Source organism: Protomyctophum parallelum, assembly GCF_964188405.1.
Source record: "Protomyctophum parallelum genome assembly, chromosome: 23".
NCBI classification, from domain to species: Eukaryota; Metazoa; Chordata; class Actinopteri; order Myctophiformes; family Myctophidae; genus Protomyctophum; species Protomyctophum parallelum.
Window position 1 is genome coordinate 22,327,540 of NC_139715.1, and position 17,472 is coordinate 22,345,011.

Genomic DNA, 17,472 nt, shown 5'->3' on the forward strand with positions numbered 1-17,472 from the left:
AAGCTTCTTAGGAATTACAAAGTTCCTAATTCAAATTCTGCATCAAGAATACTGTATAATTCAAGACAGAGATCATCCATATTTAACCATTCTGAAAAATGGCGGCCATTTTGAATTTTCATTTAAAATGTTATATTATCCAAAAGAAACATTTACCAAGTACTATGCATGGAAATATGTCCAAATATGTCTCAAATATCATATTATATCCATCACTCATAAGAAAACGGTTGTTGCTGGTGGCCATTTTGAAAAATGGCTGCTATGGGCGCCATGTTGAAAATTCAAGTTGGGTCCACATCCAAATCTTTTTAGAATGCCTTTGGCTATAAGTGTACCAGATTTCATGCTTTTATCACAAACTGAACGATTCATTGATATAGTGGAGCTAAGCTGCTGTACTATACCTCTCAAGGCGAAAGCCAGAAAAAACACATCTTAAGAATGGGGGGGAAATAATTTGGTCATTTTATCCTCTACTCAGGCTTCTGTGAGCACCCCAGACAGTTTTTAAGTTGCTTCATTCAGAATGCCCCCTTCCTATAGAAACTCATTGTAACTTCAAACCCGATTTTAACCATGATTTATCAAAATCACCTGTTCTCAGTGATGGTGATTGATGGTTTGCCTGTTTGCCAGATTTGTCCCCCAAAATTGTTTTGGGGGACAAATCTCATCAAATGGTAGTCCTGTGGCTCGAATGCAGAATAAATAATGGGTCATTGATGTGAAAAGGGTTGAAAACCACTGCTTTATAACTCCATGGCTCCACTCTATCCTTTATAACTCCATGGCTCCACTCTATCCTTTATAACTCCATGGCTCCACTCTATCCTTTATAACTCCATGGCTCCACTCTATCCTTTATAACTCCATGGCCCCACTCTATCCTTTATAACTCCATGGCTCCACTCTATCCTTTATAACTCCATGGCTCCACTCTATCCTTTATAACTCCATGGCTCCACTCTATCCTTTATAACTCCATGGCCCCACTCTATCCTTTATAACTCCATGGCCCCACTCTATCCTTTATAACTCCATGGCCCCACTCTATCCTTTATAACTCCATGGCTCCACTCTATCCTTTATAACTCCATGGCTCCACTCTATCCTTTATAACTCCATGGCTCCACTCTATCCTTTATAACTCCATGGCCCCACTCTATCCTTTATAACTCCATGGCCCCACTCTATCCTTTATAACTCCATGGCCCCACTCTATCCTTTATAACTCCATGGCCCCACTCTATCCTTTATAACTCCATGGCTCCACTCTATCCTTTATAACTCCATGGCTCCACTCTATCCTTTATAACTCCATGGCTCCACTCTATCCTTTATAACTCCATGGCTCCACTCTATCCTTTATAACTCCATGGCCCCACTCTATCCTTTATAACTCCATGGCTCCACTCTATCCTTTATAACTCCATGGCTCCACTCTATCCTTTATAACTCCATGGCTCCACTCTATCCTTTATAACTCCATGGCTCCACTCTATCCTTTATAACTCCATGGCTCCACTCTATCCTTTATAACTCCATGGCCCCACTCTATCCTTTATAACTCCATGGTCCCACTCTATCCTTTATAACTCCATGGCTCCACTCTATCCTTTATAACTCCATGGCTCCACTCTATCCTTTATAACTCCATGGCTCCACTCTATCCTTTATAACTCCATGGCTCCACTCTATCCTTTATAACTCCATGGCCCCACTCTATCCTTTATAACTCCATGGCCCCACTCTATCCTTTATAACTCCATGGCTCCACTCTATCCTTTATAACTCCATGGCTCCACTCTATCCTTTATAACTCCATGGCCCCACTCTATCCTTTATAACTCCATGGCTCCACTCTATCCTTTATAACTCCATGGCCCCACTCTATCCTTTATAACTCCATGGCCCCACTCTATCCTTTATAACTCCATGGCTCCACTCTATCCTTTATAACTCCATGGCTCCACTCTATCCTTTATAACTCCATGGCTCCACTCTATCCTTTATAACTCCATGGCTCCACTCTATCCTTTATAACTCCATGGCCCCACTCTATCCTTTATAACTCCATGGCCCCACTCTATCCTTTATAACTCCATGGCCCCACTCTATCCTTTATAACTCCATGGCTCCACTCTATCCTTTATAACTCCATGGCTCCACTCTATCCTTTATAACTCCATGGCTCCACTCTATCCTTTATAACTCCATGGCTCCACTCTATCCTTTATAACTCCATGGCCCCACTCTATCCTTTATAACTCCATGGCTCCACTCTATCCTTTATAACTCCATGGCTCCACTCTATCCTTTATAACTCCATGGCTCCACTGCTCTCAGGTACCTTCATGTACAACCAGACGGACGGAGCAGGCTGGTGCTTCACTGCATTCTGCAGTTCGTCCTGTAAGGTGGAGAAGCAGGCCAGACCGTGCCAACACACCACCACCACCACCACCAGCGTCCCTGTGGTCACCGTCCCCACCATCGCACCGCTACGCGGATCCACAGAAGTTCCTGTTACAGACTGCATTCACCTAGGGCCGCCACGAAAGGTATACGATTCACACTGTGGCCAGAAAGAGAGGGCCTACTCACATTTTTAATGTTAAAAGTCAAAGTAAACATCCGGAATTCAAAATGTACTAAAGTGGAAGTTCAAAAGTACTGGCAACAAAATGTACTTAAAGTACCAAAAATATAAATTCATGTTACAGTTGGCCTACAAATGAGAAAAACAGAACGGGGGTGCGGCCATTTTTTTCAGTTTAGCTGTGTCTGGGTCAGACAGAGTACCCCTAAGGGAGACAGAGTTCCCCCCAAGGGAGACAGAGTTCCCCCCAAGGCAGACAGAGTACCCCCATGGGAGACAGAGTACCCCCAAGGGAGACAGAGTCCCCCCAAGGGAGAACAGAGTTCCCCCCAAGGGAGACAGAGTCCCCCCCAAGGGAGACAGAGTCCCCCCCAAGGCAGACAGAGTACCCCCAAGGAAGACAGAGTTCCCCCCAAGGGAGACAGAGTCCCCCCCAAGGGAGACAGAGTCCCCCCCAAGGCAGACAGAGTACCCCCAAGGAAGACAGAGTTCCCCCCAAGGGAGACAGAGTCCCCCCCAAGGGAGACAGAGTTCCCCCCAAGGGAGACAGAGTCCCCCCAAGGGAGAACAGAGTTCCCCCCAAGGGAGAACAGAGTTCCCCCCAAGGGAGACAGAGTTCCCCCCAAGGGAGACAGAGTTCCCCCCAAGGGAGACAGAGTCCCCCCAAGGGAGAACAGAGTTCCCCCCAAGGGAGAACAGAGTTCCCCCCAAGGGAGACAGAGTTCCCCCCAAGGGAGAACAGAGTTCCCCCCAAGGGAGAACAGAGTTCCCCCCAAGGGAGACAGAGTTCCCCCCAAGGGAGACAGAGTCCCCCCAAGGGAGACAGAGTTCCCCCCAAGGGAGACAGAGTCCCCCCAAGGGAGAACAGAGTTCCCCCCAAGGGAGACAGAGTCCCCCCCAAGGGAGACAGAGTCCCCCCAAGGGAGACAGAGTTCCCCCCAAGGGAGACAGAGTTCCCCCCAAGGGAGAACAGAGTTCCCCCAAGGGAGACAGAGTTCCCCCCAAGGGAGACAGAGTTCCCCCCAAGGGAGAACAGAGTTCCCCCAAGGGAGACAGAGTCCCCCCCAAGGGAGACAGAGTTCCCCCCAAGGGAGACAGAGTCCCCCCCAAGGGAGAACAGAGTTCCCCCCAAGGGAGAACAGAGTTCCCCCCAAGGGAGACAGAGTTCCCCCCAAGGGAGACAGAGTTCCCCCCAAGGGAGACAGAGTCCCCCCCAAGGGAGACAGAGTTCCCCCCAAGGGAGACAGAGTTCCCCCCAAGGGAGACAGAGTCCCCCCCAAGGGAGACAGAGTTCCCCCCAAGGGAGACAGAGTCCCCCCCAAGGGAGAACAGAGTTCCCCCCAAGGGAGAACAGAGTTCCCCCCAAGGGAGACAGAGTTCCCCCCAAGGGAGACAGAGTTCCCCCCAAGGGAGACAGAGTCCCCCCCAAGGGAGACAGAGTTCCCCCCAAGGGAGACAGAGTTCCCCCCAAGGGAGACAGAGTTCTGTTATACAGTCTGAGTGTACTTGACAATGCAGGTCCCCTTTTGTAGGTTCAAGTTCGGTCGGTCACTCTTTCTGTCTGTAATAGTACGGTGAAGTTGAGTTGAGTTGAATTGTCACGGTCTCCCTCCACCGAACAACGGTGGAAGTTCCAGGTATATTATATGGTGAAATCAGATCCCAGGACCCTACAGCGACTCGCCTGTAAGGCCTGGGTATCTATTGAACTGCTGATGAAGAGAGAGCACCGCCCTATACCCCCAGCGTCTCGCCTAAAGGATAGTGCGGCCTCTGTTATTAGGACACCCTCAGCGGTTCGCCTGAGGAGTCTGGCCGTTGAACACAGAGGTCATAGCGTCTCGCCTGTGACATGAGTTGGGTTGAAATGCAAACTTTAGTAGATTTCTTCTCTTTGTCCTGAACGTGCATAGCAATTGAGGCTACTGACACATCGCTCATCCAATAGTGCATAATTATACCCTGGACCCATAATTCAATATTAATCGAACAGGTTACTCACCAAAATAGACGGATACAAGACCAGGGTGTTGATTTTCCAAAAATGTGAAGATTTATTATACAGTTGTAGTTGCATACAAAAATTATATAATCCAAAAAATAAAGGAAAGAAACTAGGAAAAATAAAAAGTCGTTTAGGAAAACTGGAGATATACGGTAAATTACTACTAAGTTTCTAAAACTGCTACTTTCTTTGAAAAGCTTAGAGCATCCTCTGTGATCTGGTACCTCTCCTCTCCCCTCCGGACTGAACCCTGGAACCCTAAACCCTCTGCCCTGAGGGGTTATATACTGTATGTTCCTGAGGGGGAGGTAACCTTTGTTTGTTTTTTTTCGTTTTTTTTCCATGCTTTGATATTTTTTGAAGATGGCTGGCGCCAAATAACTCACTATGGCTTAGTGAGGGGAAAACAGACACACCTTCTTATGCCAACTTTATTTATTTACTTATCAACTAAAGAGATCTAAGGACCTTTTACCATGTGCTCTACAAACACACCTCCTACAAACATTACATTTTAGCATTTAAACTAATTCAAAACACTACTGTCTCTAAGAATCCAGGGAGGCTAAAATAACATCATCCCTACTTTATATTAAAACTTATATTTTTACTTAACCTGTTTAGGCCTACACCATTATGTTGTCATATGAACACATGAGCAACCTGGAACCTGGACCAGGGGAGGTCACTAGGTCAGCCAGACAGTTCTCTAATTTCCTGATAAGGAGGACAGCATGCAAGTCAGCTGCTTCCGTTCTTTTTATCCTATGGGGAATAAAATATCTTCTCACAGTACCCATATAAACTTGACCATTCAAACTTTACAATAGATTTATACAAAAACACTTTGGCGAACAACACCAAAGATCTCATCACAGTAATGACATCAATCACCACCAAACCGCCGCCTTCCTTGATTTATCAGTGGGCCTGTGGTGGAACTTCAAAGTCCCCTTTCCTGCAGTCTGCCCTGGCCCCTGCCGCCTTCGGATCTTCTCCTGGAGTGAAGTACTGGTCGTTTTGACATGTGGTCAGCTATCAGAGATGTGTGCCTGGCCAGAACGTCATTGTTCTGCACCTGCTCTCTTGAATGTAAGCATGCCCATATTCATTCTTCTGTACATGCTCTCTTGAAAGAAACTCATAACGCCTTGGGTAAGCGTTATATCTCTTGCGACCCCAAAGCCCATATTCATTCTTCCGGGGTTGCCCGGTCTGCATTCTGGGGACCTTTTCCTCATACTGTGAAGACTGCGTCATCTGCTTGGAAGGCGGCCCCTCCTCAAATGAGGATTGCTCTGAGAAATCACCGGCCCTTGACCCTTGACCCCAGCCAACTTCACAACCTACTGCCGGCCTGTCGACAAGTTCCCCCCAAGGGAGACAGAGTTCCCCTCAAGGGAGACAGAGTCCCCCCAAGGGAGACAGAATGCCGCCCCGGCCTCCAGGGCTAAACGCGTTATCAGAGGCGGACTTACCATTGGGCTAGGGTGGGCTGCAGCCCGGGGGCCCCCGACTGCCCCTATTTGAAATTGTTAAATATTGCAATCCACATAGCTGTGGAAAGCCCTAAAGCCTGTCTGTCTGTCTGTCTGTCTGTCTGTCTGTCTGTCTGTCTGTCTGTCTGTCTGTCTGTCTGTCTCTCTTTTTCTTTCTTTTGGGGGGCTGGGTACTTCAAAATTACACCTAAAATGAAATACCCCCAATGTTTAGCTGTAAAGCTGGCAACTGCATTAGTGCACTATTACTGTGATTTTATAGAGCACATTGTGAAATATTTTACTGTAAAACTGCATTAGTGCACTATATTGGCTACTAGTGGCTGCATCCATTCAGCGACTAGTCTGTCTGTCTGTCTGTCTGTCTGTCTGTCTATCTGCCTGCCTCTCTTTTGGGGGGGCTGGGTACCCCCAAATTACAGCGAAATTAAAACAAAATACCCCAAAAGAAATCCGGGCAGGCGACCGAAACACACTGCACAGCCCAGGGGGGGGGGCCTGAAGATTTGTCTGGCCCGGGGGCCCTTGGGAGAGTAAATCCGGCCCTGCGTGTTATCGAGGGCTGGGGCGGCGATTGCCGGCCGTCATGATTATATATCAAGCGGGTATTATCACCCGTATTCGTATATTCCGAATTGTTCAATAAAAAGCATTTTTATCCGATCCGGCCATTTTCTTAGTTTTTTCACCATATGCTTTCAACTACACACAACACGCCCCTATCGGTTGGGAAAATAGCCACCAATCAGATTCAAATGTTTTTTATTGAACAATTCGGAAGTTACCATCATCATCATCATCATCATCATTTATTTAACTCACGACCATGATCACATGGTTTGGAGCACAGATTCATAAAAGTATACAATCGAGAGTATACAATACATTACAGATTACACGATATACATAGACATATCGTAAGGCTTTCCCTATTTATACAGTGGGAGAACATTTTTCAGAAAAGCACCCAATTTATAAATTACTTTTTGTTTTTCAGATTTTAGTAATGCAATTAGTTTAAACATAGAAGGGTAGGTAAAGAAATAAAGTGGCAGGTATTTTTGCCTGAAATTCATAATGTCAGTGTTCTTACATTCTAACAAAACATGATACTCGTCTCCAATTCTGGCTTCCTTACATAGGTTACAAATCCTCTGATTTCTTTCCAATCCTTTATATCTACCGATGACCTTTGGGATTCTTGTGTTGTTTAGCCTAAGGTTGCAAATAGCCTGTCTATACTTACGGTTTTCACATAGAAGATATTTTTCTAGTTTGAACTCTTGTTTATATTCAACATAGATGTCACATGATGTCATACTATTGAGTTCACTTTGCCACTTTTGCAGAAACTGGTCTTTCAACCTTTGTTCAACAGTTCGCTTCAACCAGTCAATGTTATTAAATTTCTGGGCCAACCAAATGTAAGACATACCACAGTCATCCAGTATTTTCTTCACCTGTGCAACCCAAGGTGACACATGGGCACCTGTGTTGTACAGGTTAAACAGACAGTCGTACATTATTCGACTCAGTTTACTCTCTTTTCCTTCGATCAACCGGGCCCAGTACCCGATAAGTCTCTTTTTAACAGCGATACAAATTGGATACCTCCCCAGCTCACCATACACCATATTACTACAGGTAGTTGTTTTAACTTTTAGAATATACTTGAGAAATTTCAGATGTAATTTTTCTAGTTTTTCCAGTTTTTCGAACCCCCAGATTTCACATGTGTACAGCATGACTGGTGAGACCAATTTGTCGAAGAGATCCAATGCAACATTTACTGGTAAATCAAACGATCTACATTTACTAAGGAGGGAGTACATGGCACGTGAGGCCTGCTTGTGTAGTTCTTCGATAGCAATCTTAAATGATCCATTATAGTTCATAATAACTCCAAGGTATTTGAAACTATGGACAAGCTCTAGGTTGACTCCATTACATACAATTTTTAGTTTGCTGATATCAGCTTTTCTACATCCAAAGACTGTGACCTTTGTTTTATCACTATTGATTTTCAATTTCCATTTTTCACAAAAACCACACATCAGGTCTATTGCCTTCTGCAATCCCTCCTTTGTATTTGACATGACAATTGTGTCGTCCGCGTATAATAATACCAAAAGCTGGAAATAGCTATCGATAAGTGGGTCGTCATAATTAATAGACTGGCAGCCATTGTTAATAAGGTAATCCTCCAGGTCATTGATAAACAGTGAGAACAGTAATGGCGACAGATTTTCCCCCTGTCTTACTCCAGCTAAACTTACAAAGAAATCTGATTTCATGCACAGGTACAGGTACTAATATCCGCCAGAGCAAAATTGTAACATCCATGGCCTTGGGGGTGAGAACTTTGAAACTGTGAAATCTGAAAGTTTATGTAGACGTTAACGTTTTAAATGTAGCAAGGTGCGCAAATCAGGGTGAAGTTCCGCCGTCGTGAATCATGGCTAGGACGCTCCCAGTGTTCATGACATGTCTTTCTCTCTCTTCCTCACAGAATGGTGACACCTGGAGGTCCGGTAAATGTACCACACAGACATGCCAGAGTGGTAAAGTCATTACAGAATATCCTCCCTGTCCGAAGGTGATCAAACCCGTGTGTGAAAATAATTTCCAACCGGTTAAGATTTACGACAAGAGCGGCTGCTGTTTCCAATATGAATGTAAATGTAAGTTCAAATCGTCACTAAACTTCATTCAAACTGAATATGAACACAAGACATTTTCACACATCATTTGTCACAATTCTGTTGTCCAGGCACAGGCTAAATATGTTTGTAACATGACCGTTGGCACCATTGTTACATTTTCTCCAGGTATGTGCTACGGCTGGGGCGATCCTCACTATGTCACGTTTGACGGTCAGTACTACAGTTTCCAGGGAAATTGCACCTATGTGTTGGTTAAAGAGATTCTTCCACGATACAACTTCACCATTCTCATCGAGAATGAGAACTGTGATGACGAAGGGTTCATATCCTGCATACATGCCTTGACGGTTCGTTACAAAACACAAGAGGTTATCCTCCAGCAAGAGAGGTCCCCGAAGACCGTGAACACGGTGACTATATTTATGTTGTTTCAATTTCAATTTTGGACAGCTTTATGTAATGTGTCGCCATTCCCAACAAGGAGAATGATCCAACATAACGCTTTTACTAAAAATAATGTGTGTTGATTCATTTGCAAATTTCAGGTGCTCGTCAATGGAAAGCCTAAAACCACAACCTTTTCTAACGATGACTTTACAATAACAAGCAGTGGAATTGAGATGCTGTTGAAAATCCCGGCCATCAAGACCACTGTGATGTTCAGAGGGATGCACTTCAGCGTTGACCTGCCTTATCACCTCTTCCACGGCAACACAGAGGGACAATGTGGTGAGATGATCAATAAAGACTAGGCATGTAACGATATCAATCGTAAAACGATTCAAATCCAATCAAACTGGGGTCATTGTTTCCGACGACGCGTTGGTCCGACTCGCTCCATTACTAACCCTGTCCCTAACCCTAATCGTGCGCAAAGCCATGTTGTCCTAATGCGGCGGCGGAATTACGAGCGAAACCCTTCAAACAATTTAAGTCGAGATTAAATCGCAGTTTGAATCGTGATACATCACAGCAGAGGAGAGAGAGCAAGGTGACCTCGCCCCTGCTGCAGCAAAGGGCAGAGAAAGAAAACACTGGATTTGTGTAAGAGAAATAATAATAATAAAATATATATTTTTTGTCTGGAAAATGATTTTGTGTTCAGAAAATTGTGGCAAATCATATTGTGAACCTATTGAATCGAATCCTGAGTTGAGTGACTCGTTATGTGCCTAATTAAGACCCTTGTGGCGATAACATTAATCAGGTGGAATTAAATCGTTTGAAATGCCACCATGAGATCACATTACGTTCTATTTGGTGTGAAAGTGTACATTTTAGTTTGAATGAAATCGTAACATAATTAAAACAAAATGATGACAAATTAAATATTTCCCTTCAAAAGGAGTCTGTGACAACAACAAGAAAAACGACTGCAGGTTACCCGATGGAAAGATCGACCCCGCTTGTCCTAAGATGGCACATCAGTGGCACGTAGGGCTCAGTGATAAGACTCATTGTAGACCTCCCCCTGTACCTCCTAAACCAACGGCCTGTAGAGCGGATGTGTGTGAAGTCATTACTAGCAGGTGAGAAACAGTGTTGATTTTGACAGCAAATTTTGATTTTTATTCGACTAAATCTGCGGTTGAACTTGATTTTGTCGACTAAAATGGATTTTGGCGCTGCCTTGATGGCAGATTGTTGAGCTGCTATTTAACACCCGAGCGCAAACAAACATAAATGTCTTTTAGTTCTACTAGATCTCTTCTCCACTAGTCCCTCCCTAACATTTTAGTCTAGTTTTTATTTGTTGACGAAATTGTCAATTATATATTCATAGTTTTATTCATCATAGCTTAATTTTTATTTTGTTTTCGTCAGTGAAAAAATAAATAGATGGCGAGTAAAGAGGTCGATTATATAATGTTCCATTTGAACATGGATGACACTGTTCTCTTCTTTCCCACGCTGAAAGTGTGTTTGACAAATGCCACAAAATAATCCCGCCGGAGCCGTTCTACAAGGCCTGCAAGTACGACGTGTGCAACACGTTCAAGAAAATGGCTTGCTCCAGTTTGGAGACGTACGCGCGAAGGTGTGCCGAAGCATTCATCTGCATAGATTGGAGATCATCGACGAATGGAAAATGTGGTATGATATCCTGGTTATTTGATTTCATGCTCGTCATTAAATTGTGTTTGCTCACTGGATCATAATTCAGATTCCTTTAAACATCACAGACTATAAATGTCCGAAGGACCAGGTTTACAAGGCTTGCGGGCCCTCTGTTTCACCAACATGTAATGCAAGGTAATAATCAACTTGTTACTCAATTCAGTGTCAAAGAAATGCAGTTATTTTCCTGGATTATGATATTTTTTACAGCAGTACACATGACACAGTAATAAATAATATGTTAGTTCCCAATGTATTTTGTAAGTACAGTATGCATGTCTTGGACTGTAATGCATTTTCTTTAATATTTAGGTACAATCAGAAGTTTCTGAAACCGTGTGAGGGAGAGTTGAACCCTGATTGTGACGGATTTGTGGAGGGATGTTTCTGTCCTGAGGGAACGATACGGTTCAGCTCAAACTCTGAATCCTGTGTTACTACCTGTGAGAAGAACATGGTGTCATTTACATTCACATTTTGTCTTTCCAAGAGTCATAATAAATGAAGTTCCAGTAAAAACTCAAGTGAATCATCTTTTTTTTCTCTGTTTAAGGTTGCACCGGACCTGATGGCAAACCCAAAGAGGTACAGTATTCAGCTTAGTATTCAGCTATACGTCACCCCATGGGCCATGGTACTATTGTAGGCTATATGGTGCTGCGTTGCTGCTTGCCTATCGGCCCGCATGGCTCTTTAGCCGACTGGTAACGTACGCGCCATAGGATTTATAGGTCCCAGGTTCGCCTCCCGGCCGAGGCTAAACTATTACAGTATGTTAACCAAGCCTACTTCACCCCATGTTGTCTGTCATGGTACTGTCACTGTATAACCACACCTCATAGGGTCTACCATTGTAGTATTTCAGTATGCTAATTAATTGATTAATTTACTATGAAATCATGCATTTCCCGTCAGTTGGTTGGTTGGTCACCCTGCAGGCATGACTATATATATGGTCATGCCTCGTGACATCACGTGACATCATCAGGCATGGAGATCCCTGGTGTCATCAATATTGGCCAGCAACTCTACATCTGACCTCAAACCCTTAGATATCCATATATATGGAGGTGACCTGTTATGACATTCCATATGTTGATCCTTCCTCATCCATCCATCCATCCTTCCTCTTCGATGTCTCCCTTTTGACTGATACTTGTTCATTTAAACTCTAGACGGGCCTGCCCCAAAGAGTTCTCAACAGGCCTGAAAATTAAGGCCCGGCCCGGCCCTACCTGGGCCTTCATCAAACCCTGTATAAGTGGACCACAGACTGTGAGGTTCATGTTTGTGTGTTTACAGTACGGTGATAAGTGGGTCACAGACTGTAAGAGGTGTACATGCGATAAGGAGACCATGGGTGTTCAGTGTGAGGCCGTGAAGTGTTCCACACCAGACCCGACGAGCTGTGTGAAGGAAGGCTTTGTGTTGGTCAACTACACCAAGGACTGCTGTATGGACTATAAATGTGGTGAGTGATGTGAGCTGGAAAGGAAAAGAAAAAACTCCCGCACACTGTCGTCAAATGCAGTTAGAAATACTTTAATGGGAAATCACAACATTTGCAGTAGGTGCCTTTAGTGTGCGCAAGAGACTTGCTGTTTTCCATTTACACCAAATGAGCAACTGAAGAAATGTGTGGACATTTCTATAGCATACATGTGTATGCTATGCTATAGAAAAGCATATTTAGCTTGAAAACATATTTAGCACTGAAACATAAATTATAGAGATTTGTTTCATAATAGTGTAAGATGTAGGTTCAACGCACTGCATGTCAAATTACACATTACCTATAGATCATAGCTTATACAGTAGTACCTTAATTTACTATCAGCAACAAAATGTATTACAATGTAAAACTTACAGACAGAAATGTCCACCTACAGCTGATATTAGTTAAGTAATCAGTGGTGTCTTTTTTGGCAACTAGTTTCCTATTTAATATATTTATGGCAGTACTGACTGAACGTCTCTTTGCCAACAGAATGTGACATCACAACCTGTCCACCGATCAAGAAGTGTGACCTGGGATTTGAAATAATGGTGGACCAACCCACCAGCGGCAACTGCTGCCCCATATACACCTGCGGTAAGATCTTCCTCTTCCTCCTCTTCATCACTTTTACACCTGTGCTAAGAGCTTCATCACCGAATAAGGTGCTGACTATAGGGACAGGACGATAATCGCCATTATTGTTTATCGTGATTATAAAAAGCTCACAATAATCGTATCGCAGAGATTTCAATTTAACGTGAAATGTCCTCCATCATACACTAGATGAATTAGCTCTTGTTGAGCTGCAAATTCAGCACCACTTAAACCCTCTATACTTGGTCAAATGGACCTGTAAAAAGCGCACTTGGTACGCTCTTATTATCGATCAAATCGATTGACCAAAAATAGCAGCTCTACAAGCTCACATAAGTGGCAACGCGTTTTGAGCTGATGTAAACAAGTCTTATTAGTGCTTTTTCTGGTTTTATCCTCACAGCAGTTTTTGTACTGACCTGTAATTTTGTTGAACTGTACCCATTCTACAAACTGTTAATACAATTTTCAAACAATCAATTTCATTGTATAGGCTATTTTGGGGCGAACACTACCCCGCCCAGAATAAGGATGCTGCAGGTTCAAGTGGTTAAACAAAAAGTTTTAAGCACAGTTTGAATGTCACGTAACCGTTATTAATCACAATTATTTTTGCCACAATAATATGGCTTTCCCCACACCCCCCTTGTTCTCTTCAGTCCACAGTGTTTTGATTGTATTCCTTAGCCTTTTCCTAATCGTCCATTTTTGCGTCTGCGGGACAGGCTTCGGACACACCACCTCAGGAGACTGTGATCAGATCTGAACCAGGGGGGCAGTCAGCCAGATATTTCGTGAAGCCTCATTTGAAATCGGTAGTTCATAATAATGGCCTGTTGTGGCGCTGGACTGGACCCAAAAAGCCCCATAGCTCCATAGAGGCCCATGTATTTTGGCCCAACTTCACCTAGACTGTATTACCTTAATAAACATGGTCATGAATACTTTCTTCTTCCAGTCACTAGTTTAAAGTCTCATTTCTAATGTCATAATATTCTTTTTGGAAAATTATGGTCCCATTAATTAAAAAAATGACCATAAAGAAAAAAAAACATCGCGTATGTTCTGAGGGGCGTGGCTACCGTTACAGTCTATGATCGGGATTCCCCTCCCACTCGAGTCAAAATAAAAACCAACGGAGAAGAAGGGGGGAAGTCCTGCCTCGTTGTCTGGGCAGCCAATGGCCAGCTGGTCCAAAACGGAGGCAGCCAATGGCCAGCTGGTACCAAACGGATCTAGAAAGATGGCGACTTACAGTGCAGGAATAACAGGCTTCATTTTACGTCCATGTTAGACCCGGCGAACGCTTTGTCCATATTTTTTACAGTCTATGATCTGAACCCAAGCCTTTTCTTAGTGTTGTTTTCACCTAACAAAGTATTTCTTTCTTTTGTTTCACCCTCCATATAAAGCACCTTTGGGTACTTAGCTATATAAATGTGAGATATTATTATTATTATTACTAGAGCAGTGCCCGTTGGAGCCTCTACAGCGGTGCACGTTGGGTACTGGCCTACTTGGAACGATGCAAGTTGGAAATGCATGCCCCACCCAGATATTATGTCTGTGTTCCTTTTATGCCCATATATGGAGTTCTTTGTCAGGCATGCCCAAATATGGAGTCTATGTCGACGTAAAAATGATGTCAGAACAGGCCAGCTCCATATATGGACACTGGGCAGGGGCCCTGTCTAGAGGCCTTTTTGGGGCGGTTCTGAACAACCGTGGGTCCGACCGACTCGACACCAGGCACTCCACTCCCTGTGGTGTGGTGGAACGCGTGTGTCAAATTTGAAGTCGGTTGGGGCGAACGGTTCTCGAGTTATGTGGATTACAACAGTACACACACACATTTGGTGCACACATTTGGTGCATTTATCTACATTGTTATTGTAATCAAAACGGATTCTCCTTTTTTCCACCAGTATCCAAAGGTTTCTGTGTCTTCAACGACACTGAATACAAGGTAAGAATGTACCAAAATCAACCTTTTCATTTAAAAAATTAAAATAAATAAAAACTGACTACCAGGTAACTGAGGTAAGCAATCCTGGATAAACCAAGATGAAACCTTTCATTAAAAAAAGCAGTTTTGACGCCTTGTAAGACACAAATACAATGATGATGATAATGATCCAGCCTGGTGTGTTAGACACAGACAGAATTACATTATTGTGCAGGCTCGAGTATAGCGAGTCCACCATTGTTATCGTAATCTTTAGTTATGCCCAAGGCCAATTTGCCCTCTGGGCTGTGACGAAAGATTTACATATACCGTTAATATGACATAAAGGTGGTATAAAGTAACAATGTCATTCAGGTGATAGATGGATGAAAGCGTTATTTACAGAGGTGACCTGAGACAAAGACGTGTGAGAAGCACTGTGTTAGTTAGACACAGATAGAGTAGCCTCGGAAACCCAGACGTCTTTATTTCCAGGGAGATAAAAAAAAGTCTGGGTCTGAGTCCACTTCAATTCGGCATAGAGTAGCGCAAACATCGCTCACTCTCTGCTGATTTTTGATCGTCTGCACCTTTGTTAAATTGACACACACACACACACACACACTCCTCTCTCTCTCTGTCGCTCTAATTAATTAGTCTCATGTCGCGCAGCTGCGCATAGTTTCTCCCGGCGGATCCTGCCGGGAGCTGCCTGTGCCATAAAAAGCACAGGGGAGTTCCAGGCTACAGATAGAGTGACATTCTTGTACATTGTTGTTTTCCAGCCCGGTGTCCCGGTTCCCAACGACCAGTGTGACCAGTGTCACTGTAGTCACACCCAGAGCCCTGATGACAAGATGAACATCGTCCAGTGTGTCCCCAAACCCTGTGACACTCACTGTCCTCAGGTCAGTTCAGCATTGTTCCTATAAAGTGTTTGTCATGTGACGTCATGTGGCAGCCAAGTCTATGGACTTTTTTTTTACTATGACATAGTAACCAGATATAGACAGAGTTACGCAAACTGCGCTCACTCCATGGGGCAAGTCCAATGGCGGCTCGCCTACATAGACTTCTATTGAGAATGGGGACAACCAACTGGGACCGGAAGTAGGCAGAAATGCATTGGACTCAGGCAACAGCCCAGCTTTAATGATCTTAAATCCCATTATTTTAGATTGTTTTGTAGTAATAGTACAACATAAACATTACAGAGACTTTAGTTGTTACTGTACAATACTTTAAAACAGTTTAAAATAGCTCTTATTTGCGCCGCCCTCGTTGAAAGCAATGTATTTCCAACTCCAGCTTGTCTCAGTTCAGACTACATACAGTACATGTTCATCATGGTAAGAGGCGCTTCTCACTTCACACAAGTGTGATTATTGAGAGCCACTACGTGACTAGCCCCTCCAAAGTCTGGCTTTTCAGAGTGACATCATGTGGCAGCCAAGTCTATCTACAGCGTTGCTACTGAAAAGAAGTGGCCAGCAGAGGCACTCTCTCTATATCCATGGAATCTTAATAGAACTAGAACTGCACACTGTCGAGTGTCTACTTGCGCGTTAGTGCGCAAGCAGAGCGAGCAAGTACTGTCGATCAGCTACGAACTTTCAAACCTCAGCCTCTCTGTAAAACATTGAACTTGCATTGACATTGAACATACGCATTAAAGCGCCGTAATAAACCACCAAGTAATTAACATATAAATACCTTGGCAAAATGCCCCTCTTTCTCACTGACAATGTTCTGTTTCTGACAATTCACTGACAATCTACCGAATTGACAATGGCAGGACATGTAAGTTAGTTCTCAAACGGCACATCTGTAGTCATAATCATAATTCCTTCCTAAAGGGCTATACGTACGTGTAGGAAATGAATGAATACATGGTGATGATCATATTCCTTCCTAAAGGGCTATATGTACGTGTAGGAAAATGAATGAATACATGGTGATGATCATATTCCTTCCTAAAGGGATATATGTACGTGTAGGAAAATGAATGAATACATGGTGATGATCATATTCCTTCATAAAGGGCTATACATACGTGTAGGAAAATGAATGAATACATGGTGATGATCATATTCCTTCCTAAAGGGCTATACGTACGTGTAGGAAAATGAATGAATACATGGTGATGATCATATTCCTTCATAAAGGGCTATACGTACGTGTAGGAAAATGAATGAATACATGGTGATGATCATATTCCTTCATAAAGGGCTATACGTACGTGTAGGAAAATGAATGAATACATGGTGATGATCATATTCCTTCATAAAGGGCTATACGTACGTGTAGGAAAATGAATGAATACATGGTGATGATCATATTCCTTCATAAAGGGCTATACATACGTGTAGGAAAATGAATGAATACATGGTGATGATCATATTCCTTCATAAAGGGCTATACGTACGTGTAGGAAAATGAATGAATACATGGTGATGATCATATTCCTTCATAAAGGGCTATACATACGTGTAGGAAAATGAATGAATACATGGTGATGATCATATTCCTTCCTAAAGGGCTATACGTA

The 17,472-nt window shown here is 43.4% G+C and overlaps 1 protein-coding gene across 1 annotated transcript in view; it reads left to right on the top strand.

Annotated features, from left to right (window-relative positions):
- LOC310853960 (mucin-5B-like) overlaps positions 1-17,472 on the top strand; it is a 68,473-nt gene that overhangs the window by 46,895 nt on the left and 4,106 nt on the right. The window contains exons 30-42 of the mRNA XM_083758436.1: positions 2,350-2,564; positions 8,616-8,787; positions 8,935-9,179; positions 9,315-9,498; positions 10,115-10,298; positions 10,688-10,863; positions 10,953-11,022; positions 11,200-11,330; positions 11,441-11,472; positions 12,190-12,358; positions 12,875-12,979; positions 14,905-14,945; positions 15,710-15,832. Coding sequence (XP_083614562.1) covers positions 2,350-2,564; positions 8,616-8,787; positions 8,935-9,179; positions 9,315-9,498; positions 10,115-10,298; positions 10,688-10,863; positions 10,953-11,022; positions 11,200-11,330; positions 11,441-11,472; positions 12,190-12,358; positions 12,875-12,979; positions 14,905-14,945; positions 15,710-15,832 — 1,847 coding nt within the window. The remainder of the gene's footprint in view (positions 1-2,349; positions 2,565-8,615; positions 8,788-8,934; positions 9,180-9,314; positions 9,499-10,114; positions 10,299-10,687; positions 10,864-10,952; positions 11,023-11,199; positions 11,331-11,440; positions 11,473-12,189; positions 12,359-12,874; positions 12,980-14,904; positions 14,946-15,709; positions 15,833-17,472) is intronic.